The 14581-nt window shown below is 40.5% G+C and overlaps 1 protein-coding gene across 2 annotated transcripts; it reads right to left on the reverse strand.

Annotated features, from left to right (window-relative positions):
• Positions 1-204: 204 nt before the first annotated feature.
• DHRS9 (dehydrogenase/reductase 9) lies at positions 205-14308 on the reverse strand. Of its 2 annotated transcripts, none has more exons than XM_029225533.1 (5): positions 14161-14308; positions 6208-6577; positions 4738-4996; positions 4235-4398; positions 205-1200 (listed from the first exon to the last, which is right to left on the reverse strand). In XM_029225533.1, the coding sequence occupies exons 2-5, from the start codon at positions 6518-6520 to the stop codon at positions 968-970; spliced, it is 969 nt and encodes a 322-aa protein (XP_029081366.1). In that variant the 5' UTR covers positions 6521-6577; positions 14161-14308; the 3' UTR covers positions 205-967. The 2 variants fall into 2 exon arrangements, with proteins under 2 accessions (XP_029081366.1, XP_029081365.1); XM_029225532.1 differs by lacking the exon at positions 14161-14308 and adding an exon at positions 12355-12425.
• Between the last annotated feature and the right edge of the window lie 273 nt (positions 14309-14581).

Here is a 14581-nt window from a genome sequence, read left to right on the forward strand (position 1 = left end):
AGAACCATGATATGAGCCAGGAGCAGACCTGCTCTCACTGTAACTGTAGGTGAAAGAGAGTCTTTGAATTTAGCTCTGTATTTTCATGGGGCTTCAGAGACCCCTTCAAATATTGGATTTCCAACCATCTCAGGTGTAATTGTATCAGATAGTCTATGTCTTGTTATATTTACAATAAACCAGAATAGACACACATGCTCTACATTTTTATTCTTTTGGAATGACTGGTTCCTCTGTTGTTACCATCTTTCCACAGAGAGCTGTATGGGCATCAGTGTTCACAGTGGCCTTGAAGAAGCTGTCCATCCTCTGTAGTTCCCTCTAGGATAGGCAGGCTTGTCTTGGAATCTCCCTACCTCTACTTTTACACTTGTTTCTTTTTTTCAGTCCTCCTATTCCTTTTCTCCTTTTCCTTCCCTCCTCCTTGTAGTCTTACCTAGTACTTTTCTGCTGCCCCTTAGCTTATACCAGTTCCATAATGCTTCATTACCCTTCCTTTTCTTGCCTCCATCAAGGCTCACAGAACTGAGTTCTAATCCTTATTCCTAACCTTACTCTCAACAAGATAACACACCTAATCCACTTATGAAAGTATTCTACTTATCTCTCAATGTTTTGATAAGGGACAAATATTTAACATTCAGGAATTACTTTTAAGTGCTGTGGACTAGAAGCATGGGGCAGGCAAGGCGTGGAGATCATTTTGGATGGGAAAGCCTTCCCATTTTCCTCACATCATACCAAGCAGGCAAAGCCTAAATGTCGGGCAGGTGTCATACCTGCCCATCTTTTCAAATAAAGTTTGAAAAGGGACCCTGGGACATCATCAGTGACGGTGGGATCTCTTCTTTTACCAAAAGAAGCATCATCTAAATGAGTCCAGGTTGGATTCGGTAAAGAATGAGATGGAGAAGGAGTTGTGTCCTTGGAATCAGCCAATCTCATAGCCTGGGGCAGGCGTTTGTGGTCAGCTGAGTCCCACTGCCTTGGGATTAGCCAGCTCTACTTTCTGTTTCAACAATAAAAAGTCTTGCAAAACTGCTGGCATGTGAGACAGAGGAATCCAGAAAATTTTGGCATCTTTTCCAGCAGCATAATGGGTTTTAGGGAAGAGACTTGTGAGAGCGTGGTCCATGCATTCCACCACCAGGGAGAGGTCCGTGTTCACAAGCGATGTAGTGCCTTTCAGTTTGTCTAGACCTGTAAAAAGAGACAAAAGTACATTTGCTCTGTGGAAGAAGAGGAATAGGGGAGTGTGAGCCTAGGTTGCAAAGGAGAGGATGCAGTGAGGGAATTTATTTTGAATTTGCCATTATAACTGGGTCCCCTTGTGATGGGTTTCTATCTATTCCTCAGAAAAGGATGCAACAGTGATTTCTTTAGACCACTGGCTCTCAAACTTGAGTGAGAAGCAGAATCTCCTAGAGGGCTTGTTAAAAGCCAGGTCCCGCCTCTAGTTTCTGACTCAGTGAGTGTGAAGTGGAGCCCAAGAATTTGCACTTCTATCAAGTTTCCAGCTGATGCTGATGGCGCTGGTCCACGGACCAAACTTTGAGAAGTGCTACTTTAAACCAATGTAGGAAAGATACTTCACAAAGTCTCGGAGGCTCCTGAACCCAGGAAGTTAGTAGTTTGATTCCGTATTTGTTTTACGGGAGTACTAAGTTTATAGGAAATGTGAGTGTTCACAAGTGCTTGCACCTGTGTGTGCGTACACTCATATAGCATGTGCCTCTATAAGTCAGTGAGTAAAGAGAGAATTATCTCCCAAAGTCCTGACTCAGGAAGCTAAAGGTATCCTGCTTCTCAGGTAAATGAAGTGTTTGAGTAACGAGCTAAGATACTTTTTAAAAAATAATAATAAATTTATTTATTTATTTTTGGCTACATTGGGTCTTCATTGCTGTGCACGGGCTTTCTCTATTTGCGGCAAGCGGGGGCTACTCTTTGTTGTGGTGCACGTGCTCTCATTGTGGTGGCTTCTCTTATTGTGGAGCATAGGCTCTAGGGGCGTGATCTAGAGCAGCACGTGGGCTCAGTAGCTGTGGCACACGGGCTCAGTAGTTGTGGCTTGCGGCTCTAGAGCGCAGCCTCGGTAGTTATGGCACACGGGCTTAGTTGCTCCGCGGCATGTGGGATCTTCCCAGACCAGGGCTCGAACCCATGTCCCCTGCACTGGCAGGCAGATTCTTAACCACTGCGCCACCAGGGAAGTCCCGAGCTAAGATACCTTTAAAGAGGCAAGTATTTTATCAAGGGAGTGGTGATGGCTTGGAGCATTCCTCCTAAGCTCTTAAAACATACCTTGCGTTGTGTCTTCTCAAGGGAAAATCTATTGTGTTAAATCTTTCTTTCTACTTCAGGGCCATTAGCCAAAAGTTGTTCAAAGAGTCTAATTGAGGCTAGCTCGTAAGTCTTAGTCAATTTTAAACTCCTACTACTCCACCTTGCGCAATGAAGCAAGGTGAGCTTAAATTTGTGGTCTACTTTGGAACTGAGTCTGGCTGATCTTGAGGTCCTGGCTCAGAAAACTCTAATGAGCACCCAGGACAAAATAGGGCTCTAAGCCTTTGGGAATTCTGAGAAAGGACACCTGACCCAGGGGCCAAGTCAAAAATAATTTTGAGATGGAAGTTGATGATATATTCACAGGCACTTAGAAAGTATCAACGTCAACATTAAACAGGGAAAGCTCTTTTCAATGAGGGATTTTGTTTCCGAATTTACTTAGAACCTTCAGAGGCGGTACGTGAGTGAGAAACAGAGTTTAATGGCAGTGGTTGTAACCCTACACATAGTGACATATCAGCACTGGGAGGTTTGTCAAACCAGATGTTCTAGTTGACGTGTGTGTGTGTGTGTGTGTGTGTGTGTGTGTGTGTGTGTGTGTGTGCGTGTGTGTGTGTGGTGAGGTGGCTGGGGAACTCAGTCAGTCTACAAACTTCCCCAGGTGGATCTGACTAGGCTCTTGGCTCCACCTTGAAAACTCCTTGAACCTTGCCATAGTTGGCTGTCTTACCAAGCCTGCTGATGAAGAGGTAAGGTCACAGCTGGGGTTAGAGTGACACAAAATTAGGTGGGGCCCTGTGTGGCTCAAAGCAGGAGCTTAGTAAGTGTTCGAGGAATGGCAAATAAACTAACAGGGCCATGACGTTTGACGTGGAGGTGGGCCCCTCATACAGGAAGTTCCAGCAGTTCCTCAATGCCTCTTCACTGTTGCAGTGCACGGCCCGAGAACAGATGGCGAAGTCAGGCTGTCTGGGTTTAGATCTAGCTCTTCCACTTACTAGCTGTGCCACTTTGGGCAAGTTAAATCCCTGTGTCTCTGTTTCTATAAAATTCAGAGGGTTTGTTTGGGCATTTTAAATGAAAGAGTTTGTGTAAAGCACTTAGAATGGTGACAAGTACATAGTAAATGTTCACTATGTGTTAGTCATTGTTATCCAATCTTTATGATTATTCCTCTATCCCTGACTCAGTCTGACTTATGTTACTTTTCCTTCCATCTCCATCTCCCATGCATTCCTGCTCCAGAAGACTTCCACCCAAATAATTTCTTCCTGTTTAGGCTTATTCAAACCTGACCTTTCATATAAAGGCTTCTTAACCAGCAGTACTTTTTATCCTGTGCTGAATTTCTTGGTAATTAGACAGCATACTATCTAGCACCCCTTCTGGGCTGTTGGGTTGTGTCTCAGAAGTAAAGGATCAAGTTTCTTGCATGTTGTACAGTCTCATCTGCTTACATTTTGTTGTCAACTAGCTTGTAAGCTAGTTAAGGGTCAAAGCCTGAGTCTTTATATTTTGTAACCTCCATAAATCCTTGAACAATGTTGAATGAGTGGTCGGTGATTACCAAAAAGAGGAGGTTTGGGTAGAGGTGATGACCGTGGGCTCCAGTTCAGGCACGGCCTGGGGGAGTTGTATAAGCTTGGGTAGGACATTTCCCCTTTCCAAGCCTCTGCTCACTACTATAGTTCTTTTGAGGAATAAATGATATAATTTATAAGGCACTTAGTAAGAACTTGGCACTTAGTAAATGCTCAGTAAGTGTTTATAAACACTTGGAGGAGCAAGAGATGACACCGGAATTAATAAGGATCCCTGATCCATATTTGAGATCTCTATTGGTGTATTACCATGAGAACCTTATTTTTTCAATTATGTTTGAGTCTCCTTCAAGCTGTCTAGGACAATGAATACCAGAGAACCCTGGGTCCACCCAGAAACTCACTTTTTTCGATGTAGCCTTCTCCGTATTGTTGTTTGATATCTGGAGACAGATGCTTCCAAATGGTGAGTTTTCTTTCGGTGGTCTTTACTGGATCTGACAGATCTGTTTTGAACAATCCTGGTTCAATGCATGCGACGTGCACATCAAAAGCTTTCATGTCCCGCCTGTGAAAAGAGCCCATAGAAGATGTTTAATCCAGGCTTACTTGGAGAATGTTTGCTTATGAATCTTTTCATGGAATCATGGAATGGGGTGCATGGGAAAGAGCATCTTGTTCTACCCTCTCAGTTTGCAGATGAGGAAACTGAAGTTCAAGGTGGTGAAGTGAGGGCTGGTTTAGTGGCAGAACAGGGAAGGGATCTGGGTAGACCCATCCCCAGTGCAGTGTTCCCCCAAAAGATAGTGTCTCATTAAGTTGACAAGCATATAGTGTCTGGTACATAAATAAATGTTCAGTGAATGTTAGCACCTATTATTTTCTAATATGCCCATCTTTGCTTTACCTTAAGCTGTCATTGAAGGCTTCTACTGCATATTTGGATGGAGCGTAGCCCCCTCCGCTGAATGCAAGCCGACCCCCAATGCTGGAGACGTTGATAACCCTCCCTCGAGCTTTCTTGACCAAGGGAAGCATATTTAACGTGACACTGATGAGTCCAAACAGGTTCACTTCAATAGGTTCTCTGTAGTCCTCCACTGTCAGCCAGTCGGTGGGCGCCAGCACGCCGAGAACACCAGCATTGTTGATCAGACCCCAGAGACCTAGAACAGAGAGGAAGGGAAGGAGGTGTGGTAGAAGGTGGCATTATATGGGCATCCTTGATGGAAATACAGCCCCTTGCTTTACCTGATGGTGCCATTTCCTGCTCCTAGTCATACTCCTTCCTGCTTTGAAATACTTTACTGTCTTGGGAAATGAGAGCACAGAGGGTGGGAGGCTAAACTGAAATGGCTGAAGTTCTGTGACTGGAAGCCAATCTCACAATTCTGCTTCTGTTTCTGCTTCTGAATGTCAAATACTGATACTGTCTGAGTGAGACTTTTTGCTTTTTAATCTCAGATGTGAGTAAATTGGTCGATTTTTCCTACCGTGCTAGATGGCAAAGCCAGAGAATATTTATAAACAGTTCTTTATAGACAAAGAACAACATTGATCTATTTCCCAGTTATTTTTGGTAAAAATCCAGTCATTCACTTGGCTTATTTTATGGTGGGGAGCATTTAATATTGTTAAAGGTGTTTGGAATTCAAGCATTAAAAAATAACTGGAGCCTCATCAAACCATTGTTTTTGAAAGTTTCAGAGTCTCAACTATATGATGAAGATGTGATAGAAAAAAATCACATACATTTGTTTTTTCCTTTGTGGACTCAAATATCTTCATTCATGAGAATATTTCAAACTTGATCCAAGCCAATAAAAGTATTCTAGTTCAGAATGCTGCAGAATCTAAGGCAGAATCTAAGGCAGAATGAGGTCCAGTGACTCACTACTCTATCATGACTATCTAAGACACCTTTGCTCAGATCCTCAGACCATTTTCTTCCTTTCCCAGTGAAAATGTGTGAGCTCTGGAACCATTTTGTAGTGAGAAGTGGGTCCCAATCCAGCTGACAATTTGGAGATTGCCCCCATGATCTCCTGTGGCTTTTAGCCCCAAGTTCTTTGCTGTGCAGGGGGCTAGAGTAACAGTTCACAGGAAAAGACCAGGAAAAGTTAATACCTCTATCTCAGTTCTAAATTCACCCACTGGGACTTAGGATAACGTGGGCTGTGTCTCTCATGCACGTAGAGAGCTTGCAACTTAGAACTACTCAGGGGGTTATTCTAAAATTTCTCCAGTCTTCTCCAGTACACAGCTGGTATTTAGGAAGCATTTTTTTGGAGGAACTATTTAAAATCAGAACACATTTTATTTAGCTTTGGTAACTTCTCAACACCCCTTTCATTCTTCCCATCCCCACATCACTCACCTTTCTCCCCTGCTTGGTTTTTCACCCACTGGGCAGTCCTCTTGACACTTTCTGGGTCAGTTACATCCAGAAGCACCGTATGAAGCCTTTCTGAGGTTTCTTCCTTTAAAGCTGTTGATCCTGATTCAGTCAGACAGGCAGCAATTACATGAAATCCTTTTTTATCAAAAGTTCTGGCTGCCAAGTTTCCAAAGCCAGTGTCACACCCGGTGATGAAAATGTACTTATCAGTGATGTTTGTGATCTTTAGCTGTCCTTTATAATGCCATAGAAAACCACAAAGGATCAGGAGGGCTAACACCCAAAAGAGCATTTCCCCCTGTGTATGACAGAGACACTTCTTTCTTGAACAGTAAAAGAAGGTGGTGTCCTGAGTGTTCAAAATTAGAAAGAAAATTCAAATTAGAACCATTAAGGCATTATAACCCAGGAGTGATGAACTTAAGATATCTTAATGCATTTGAGTGGATAAATAGATAGTTAAAAATACAATAACTCTTATTTGGTTGGGAAGATGGCCATTTAAGTGCTAAAACACTCCTCTAAAGTAATGCAAAAACTAACCAAGTAGTAGAAAAAGTAATGGCAAAGTTGACACAGGTCATTGGGTTGATAAGACATTTATTTCCTGCATATATTTCTTTCCTTAATAAGGAATACAAACATACATACAGATAGAATGGTACACACACACACTCATGTGCACACATACACACAATTTTATTTCTGTTGCTTTACAAGGAACATATTGTTTCAGATAAAAAATAGTGTAATATATCTTCACTTATCATGGAAAATTTGGGCTCTGCTTTCATCTTTTTTTCCTGCCAAAAGATCTATAGCTAAAGAAAGAGAAAAAGAGTAAAAGAATTACTAACTGATAAACATAAGTCAGAGGTAAGTGGTAGGTTTGTGAAAACTAGTTGATTCTTGTGATATAGCTGTGACTATTTCTAAAGCAGTCAGGTTTTTAGACTATCGTGGCATAAAAATTTGGTATAGTTTCTCCAAATCTTCCCTCTGTAGGAGTTATTCATTTGTTGCAAATCATGTCCATGTAGCAGGATTTCCCCTTCTCAAATATATAAATACATTAAAAATATATAATTTTGAGGGGTGGGGTGGTGTAACCAACTCTTGCAAAATTTCATATTTAGACATTTTAAGGAAATTTCATGTTTACACATTCAATTAGTATAGTGTTTTGTTCAAGTCCTGGTCTTGATAAATAATTGTCAAATAACGAAATGTTGACTATATTCCCTGAATAGACTCTGTAGCCTTTATTGCAATCCGAACTCCCAAGGGAATTTTGTGAAAAATGCAAATACTCATGGGGTTTAACGTGCCCTAGAGCAGAGAGTGGAAATTTTCTGTGTCGTTGTGTTTGGCCGATGGCAGGCATAAGGTGAGCAATAGTAAAACAATGGCTTACATTTATGAAGCATTCTGCACTGTATTTACATATAGGTCTCATTTGATCCTCTTAACAGCTTTCTCAGTTAGAGAGGGCACATTACCTGCCTCATTTTATAGGAGAATTAATATGCCAGTTAATAAGTGTAAAATGAATGATGGAATTAGCAAATCATCATTTGGCAACTGACATAGTGACAATTGTTCCAGGCAATTTTAAACTAGTGGGTGAAATTCTGACGAGAAACAATAACCATAGAATCTCAAAGAATCTCTGCATAAGATTTGTACTAATTAAAAAGAGAGTAATAGTAATTTCACAGTGGAGAAATCTGACAGATACCACTTTAACCAAGTGATAAAAATGAACACTACTAGTTATGGGACAAACCAACATCATGTTCCTCCTGGTATAGCCACTGAGAAGGACACAGCAGCACTTCTGTGCATAACTGAAAGCTAATCATGCATAAGGCACATCTTTCAATTCCACACAATGTATGGCCTGTACTCTTCAAAAATGTCAAAGGCATGAATGAAGGAAAAGGAGGACTGAAGACTGTTCCTGATTAATGGAGACTAAATAGGAGTGACAACCCCATGCAACTTGTGATCTTGCACCAGAAAATCATTTTTGTCTTTTGTCAAAAAGAACATTTTTAGGTTGACAAGTGAAATTTGAGTAAGCTCTGATAAATAATACTGCATGAATATCAATTTCTCAATTTTGATAATTTACTATGATTATGTAGAAAATGTCCTGCTTTTTAGGAAATACACACAGAAATATTTAAAGATTAAGTAGCACCATGTCTTCAACTTACTCTCAAACAGTTTAGGAAATAATAAGAATATGTATATAAACAAATATATTAAGAACACATTTGTTCTCTAAGGAGAGAATAAGAGTGTAAATGTGGTACAATGTCAATATCTGGGGATTCTGGGTTGTACTATTCTTTCAACTTTTCCATAAGTTTGAAATTAATTCAAAACAAAAAAGTTAAAAATTTGGCAAAGGAAAAGAAAACTTTTTTTTTTTTTCTTCTGAGAAAAGTGTTCGACTGCTTTGAGTTCCATGCACAGAATAGGTAAGAACTATTTCATACCCAGGACTTCAGAACCTAGTGACCTTGGACACTGAGTTTTCTGCCTTCTACTCTTTGGCAAGTTCACCTTCATAACCACTGGAGAAAAACAAAAACTCAAACCAAACCAGTCAGACTCCCTCTTCTCTCCTCATCTTCTCTACACCCCATTCAACCTCCTCCTTCCCTAGCCAAACCAATTTTTCCTTGATAACAAGCAAACAGAGAGTAGGTTTTAGTTGTTAGGGATGGGCTCATGTTCAAATGTGTTGTCCTCACTAGTTACCCCTCTGGGCTGAGGGTCATTTCAGATGCTGGTGTCCCAGCCTGCAGCCTGAATTTGAGGACAGCAAACCTTGACCTAGAGTTTTGCAAAGCCTGTCCTTCCTCCAAAGATTATCATCCCAAAATACTGGTCTTCTTCAGTTCCTAAGGTTCACATTCCTCTAGGTCACTGGACAAAGTCAGCCACGAACCAACACATACCTTTGTCCTCTAATAGTATTTTAGCCAAGATGCCACCTCTGAGTAACAACCATGGGTCGGTCAGAGTCATTGGGAACGTGACCTGTACACAGAAGCTGATTGATGGCTGATTGGTTCATTGACCACCGAGAAGTAAATGAGTAACAGCAACTAATAGGTCTGCTTCAACCTTAGTCTGCCAGGTGTGGTCACCTCCACATAGTTCTCTGGTGACAGCAATTCAGTGACTCAGGACACTGACTTTAGTTGCTTGGGTTGTTTGCTTATATGTTGTGTTTTCCAATTTATCTCACACAAACTGCTTGGTAGGGGTACAAATCCCTTGGCAAGAAGCACCTAGGTCTGCAATAGTCCTTCTAGCACTCAGGGGCTGTGAGCCCCTTGACTCGTCAAGGACAAGAACCAAGTAAGAGAAAGCAGATCTGCAGCCCCTACAGTGCAGTGCAAAGGGATGGGTGCAATTCTGAATATAAGTCCTCTGAACTGGTCATGGAAATTTTTCTTAAGCCAAGATAAAATTTGGAAAAACAAGGACCAAGGTCACACACACACACACACACACACGCACACACACACACACACACAACAATTAGAGCAGGGATTAGGAGCCCAGGCCTTGGAATCAGGCCGGTAAAGTTTCAGTCTCAGTTCCTCTACCGTCAGAAGGCCTTTGGGTAAATTACTTTTATTGTCTTCACCTCCATTTTTCTATCTGTAATATGGAGATAATAACTTCTACCTTGAAGAGTACTTGGTGAAATAAAGTGACTAGGCGTGCTACACAGGAAGAACCTTGTCGTATGGCAGGATCAATCACTTTCACTTTGTGAGGGGACTGCTCTATGCATTGCCCATATTTTGGATTAGGTTCTCAACCTCAGTACTTCTGCAATTTTGGGTCAGATAATTCTTTGTTATGGGGTTTGTCCTGTGTATTACAGGGTGTTTAGCAGCACCCCTGGTCTCTATCGTCTAGATGCCAGTAGACCCCCTCCCCAGTTGTGACAACCAAAAAACCAAAAGTGTCTCCAGACATTGCCAGATGGACCCCGGGGATAAAAGCACTCCCATTTGAGAACCACTGGTCTAGCACTGCCTTGTCTTGGGGGCCCAGAACTGTACAGCCTCAGAACTACTTTTCTGGAAACTCAGTTGTTGGTTCCTCAGTAGTGCCACATTGATAAGAGTTCATATTTTTTTATAGTCTTACCAGGAAAGTTTTGTTATTTATAAATATTATTCATACCCTGCTACTGTAAGCATCAATTTCTATGTTTATAAAAAAAAATTGCCTTTTTGTCATCAGGAGGATAGGAGGCAGTGAACAAAGCCAAATTTATGTGTGATACAATTTGTGAATTTAGAAATTACCAAATGAGCACTCACAGCTTTTATGAGGCCTAAATTCTGGCTGAGCCTTTTGAGTTTGGACCTCTCTGGACATCTCTGGGGCACCTTTCAGATGGGTGGCCTGCTGACTACAGAATTCAGAGGATGCTCCTAGAAAGCCATGGTCCTTGGGATTCCCAGTTGACCAAGTCAGGTAGAAATGATAATAACTCTATGATTTATTGAGTATTACCACATTCTAGGTGCTCTGCTAGGATCTAGAAATATCTTTCTCGTTCAAACCTTACAGTAAAATGATCTGTATTTTATAGATGAGGAAACAAATTCAGAAATGCATGTTAACTGGCTCAAGATAGAATTGTGCTGCTCTGGGGACTACTATGCAGGCCACTCAATCCCAGCATCCATGCTTTAATCCTCTGCTCCACTGCTACCTGGATTCCCACGCAACTCTGGGCTATGTGTACACTTCTCCTACACCACCTGTGCATTGTGTGATAGTTGGCATTAAGTAAATAAATGTGGAAGGAAAGAAGGAGGAGAGGGAGAGAAGGAAGTTTCCACTTGAACACCAGGGTTCTAGTGATAATTGGATTAATCTTTGAGCCCTCTAAATCATCAGGGCATCATCAACATCATTATTATCGTCATCTAGTCACACTTCCAATTTAGATAACTTTAAACGTTTTTGAAAAGTGTTCAAATAAAATTTATCTCATTAAATTGTCAGAATACTTCTGTGAGCTAAGTAGGGTAGATGTCATACATAAGGTCGTTTGCCAGAGAGCAGCTAGATCTAAAATTTTGATCTCAATTCCTAAACTGTGTAAAAAGAAAAGTAGAAATAGAAAGAGATGAACACATTATCAGTCAATAGGAAAAATGAAAATACATTATCAGAATGCTCCACCATGCCACAAAGCCTCAAAAGGAACCAAGAAAGGAGAACTAATTTTCTCTTTCATCTGCACGTGAAGGGCTGAAGAGTAACTGCTTGGCTGCAGCTCTAGGAAAATATTGCAACTCGATTGCTGACCTTGCCCACTTCTGCTTCTTTTAATTTTCTCTCTCTGGCTTTCTTTTCCTAGTAAAATATCTAAAATAAGATCCTTTGATATCACTTCTCTTAGCCATCTTCCTCTGCCCTTTAAAAATAAATGACACAGTTTAAAAGAAACAAAACGGAAAATAATGTCTTAACGTTTCAGTGTCATTGCAAGGTATACTTTTTATAACAAATGTAGAATTCTTTCCATACAACTTGGTTTTATTTCCACAGAACTTCACAAAAGACTTTGTTTTAGAAAGCAATACTGAGACTAGTCAATCACACTGATCGTTAAGGGATTTGTAGAATCTTTATTTTTTTTCAATTTGTTGCAATCATGGCCTGAGTTGAATCCACAACTAAGTTTTTATCAAAATACATCAAATAGAGAACATTTAGCAATTGTTTTCTAAAATATTTTCTTTCTGAGGTTCTCTTGCACAAGCTTTCTTAGTGTTGACAGCAGTCTGACCGGACGTGTATGTCCTTTGTACGTTTAAATATTGTAAACCTGGTTAATTGACACCAAATTCCTTTTTATTTTTACCTTTTCATTGAGTCAAGAAATTCTGTCACTATTTAACCTAACTGCCCTTTCTGAGATTTCTGTGGCACTTTTCTTTAAGAAAAATGACACTTGCGCCTAATGACACAAACTAATTCGTATGACTAATGAATGATGTTCCTGTGAAAAAAATGTTCAAGTTGGGCACCCAGAAATCTAAAAAAATTTTTAAAAATGAAGCTGAGGGACCTTACCTGAAATAGCCTTACGTAAGGCAACAAACGGTCCGTTGAGGGTCTGATTAAAATGATAATGATTATGATGTCCCTGATAATACGGCTGAGATGGTATTTATCCTTGTAAGTTCCCTCACTCAGTGGGATGAAGAAGCTCCTCCACCAGTTATGTTCCTCTTGCATCCTGCTTCCTGCAGGAGGGAGGCAGCCCACGGTACCCAGTGTGCCCTGTGGAGTGGGACATTGAGGTATGGAGAGGGGTGTTCCTCTTTGCAGACTCATTCAGTTTCCTGGCAGAGGTGTGCCAGCCCACTCTTTTGTAGGGAAGACCTGACGAATTTACGTTTTGCATTCTTTAGTTCTAAGGAAAAAAGTCTCTCTTTCTTTTGCTTTCTCTCAAAACTTTTAAATTATAATTGATAAAAACATCCATAATAATAAATAAATTAATTAATATTATTATTTTGCCCATATGCTTCCTGACAGTACTGGCAGGTTAAGAATTGTTGTTAAAGCCATGGTTACCTTATTTATGTTGCTGAATAAAAGTTGCTAATTGGAAGACATTGTATATTGTATTTTATTATAGCTTAGTTACAAAGCTTCAAGGAAAGCTTAGAATACAGAGAGAATGTTATGTAGAGATGCAGAAAGCATGTTCAGATCTTCAGTATATTTCTTTTAGTCTCAGTTATCTTTGAGCAGAAGCAGAGTTTTTAAAGACAGTACCTTGAGAAAGTGACATGCCTTATAAGGGTTTTAGAATGAATTCCCATTTTCTCCATTTGATATGTATGAGATAATAATTTTTTCCTTGCATTTAAATATTGAGCTTTGTCCTAAAAATTGGGCACACTTTTCGAATGTCTAAAGTACAACAAAGATGATACAACATTTAAATTGCATTTTATGCAGTATCTAGCCAAGGATTTTTTTTAGAGCACTTACTAAGCTAAATAAAACATAATCCTTACCCTGGAGCTAATAGTGTAGCAGGACATTTCAGAACTATTTGTACAACCCTAAATTGAATTTTAATTTAAAAGTGTGTTTTCTTTAAACTTTTTCCCCAGCTGCTAAAAATCAACCCGCTGAGAGAGCGACACCACACTACCGTTTGCATCATAAAGCCTTTAACAAGGGCTGTCCTTGAAGCCACTAAACTGACTTTCTCCCTTTCTCATTGTATGTTGGGAGTTTCAGGTAAAATCCCAACCTGAATCATAAAGTGGAGAGTAAATATACGAAGTGGGTTTATTATTGTCATCCCAGTGTCCAAGGATCAAATGTGTGTTGAGGAATTTCCCTGCTTCCTTCTGGACTAGACAACATCTTTCTCACTCAGCTAGCGTGTGTGTATATAATATTTGCCTAAATTGACATCTGAAAATATTGGTAAAGCAGGTAGACAAACAGACCTGACCTGCAGTTGGTAGCAAATCTGTTGTTCCAATCAGAAACTCAGCTAAGATTCCCACTCTTTTTGGAGCCTCTTCCCACTCCAGTTTGCAATTAATTATAAGATTCACAGATGGTGTCAAATAAGCACAGAGAGATGAACTAGATGTAAATGTAATTGTAACTCTAGGGTGCTAAAGAACATTCAAAGAGAAACCTGGGGAAGTTCAAGGCCAGGTCTTGAGGGACACTGAGATCACTTCTGTGGTGAGATGGACCCAGGGCCCGTTACAGCCTCCTAACATATCACTCTTTTTTTTTTTTATAGCAACCGTTGACTGCAGCATGAAAGACAACTTGATTCATTTTGTAAGACAAAACAGTTTGAAGACTGACATGAGAAATGAAGGAATAAATGACAGTTACCTTATTTAAGATGAACGGGGACACAGAAGCTGGTGTGGACTGGCTGGGCTGCTTGTTGTGATCTGCCCGATCTGCCCGCTGTGCTGGGGAAAGAAGGGTTGTGCCACCCTGACGTCAAAGATCCTCTTAGGGTGGAGGTGCCTGGGCTCCTGTCAAACTCAAAGTGCTTAAATGTGCGAGGAGTCCTCAGCTTCCCTCCTCGCTCTGTGAGTCACCCTCGCTGTGACTCGGGGTGATGACTAAATCTCTCTTCTGCGGTTGAAGGAAGCCAAGAAGTTGTGGGTCACGTGTTTCCAAAGGAATCAGCAGTATCTTAGTAAATGAAAGGTAATTACTTTTAGAAGGGACTTACAAATGATCAATAACACCACTTTCACTGTGAGTACTGAAATAATTAACATGGAGACATTCTTTTGCCCAG

Source organism: Monodon monoceros, unplaced genomic scaffold (assembly GCF_005190385.1).
Source record: "Monodon monoceros isolate NGI ecotype Baffin Bay Population unplaced genomic scaffold, NGI_Narwhal_1 Super_Scaffold_16, whole genome shotgun sequence".
Lineage (NCBI taxonomy): Eukaryota > Metazoa > Chordata > Mammalia > Artiodactyla > Monodontidae > Monodon > Monodon monoceros.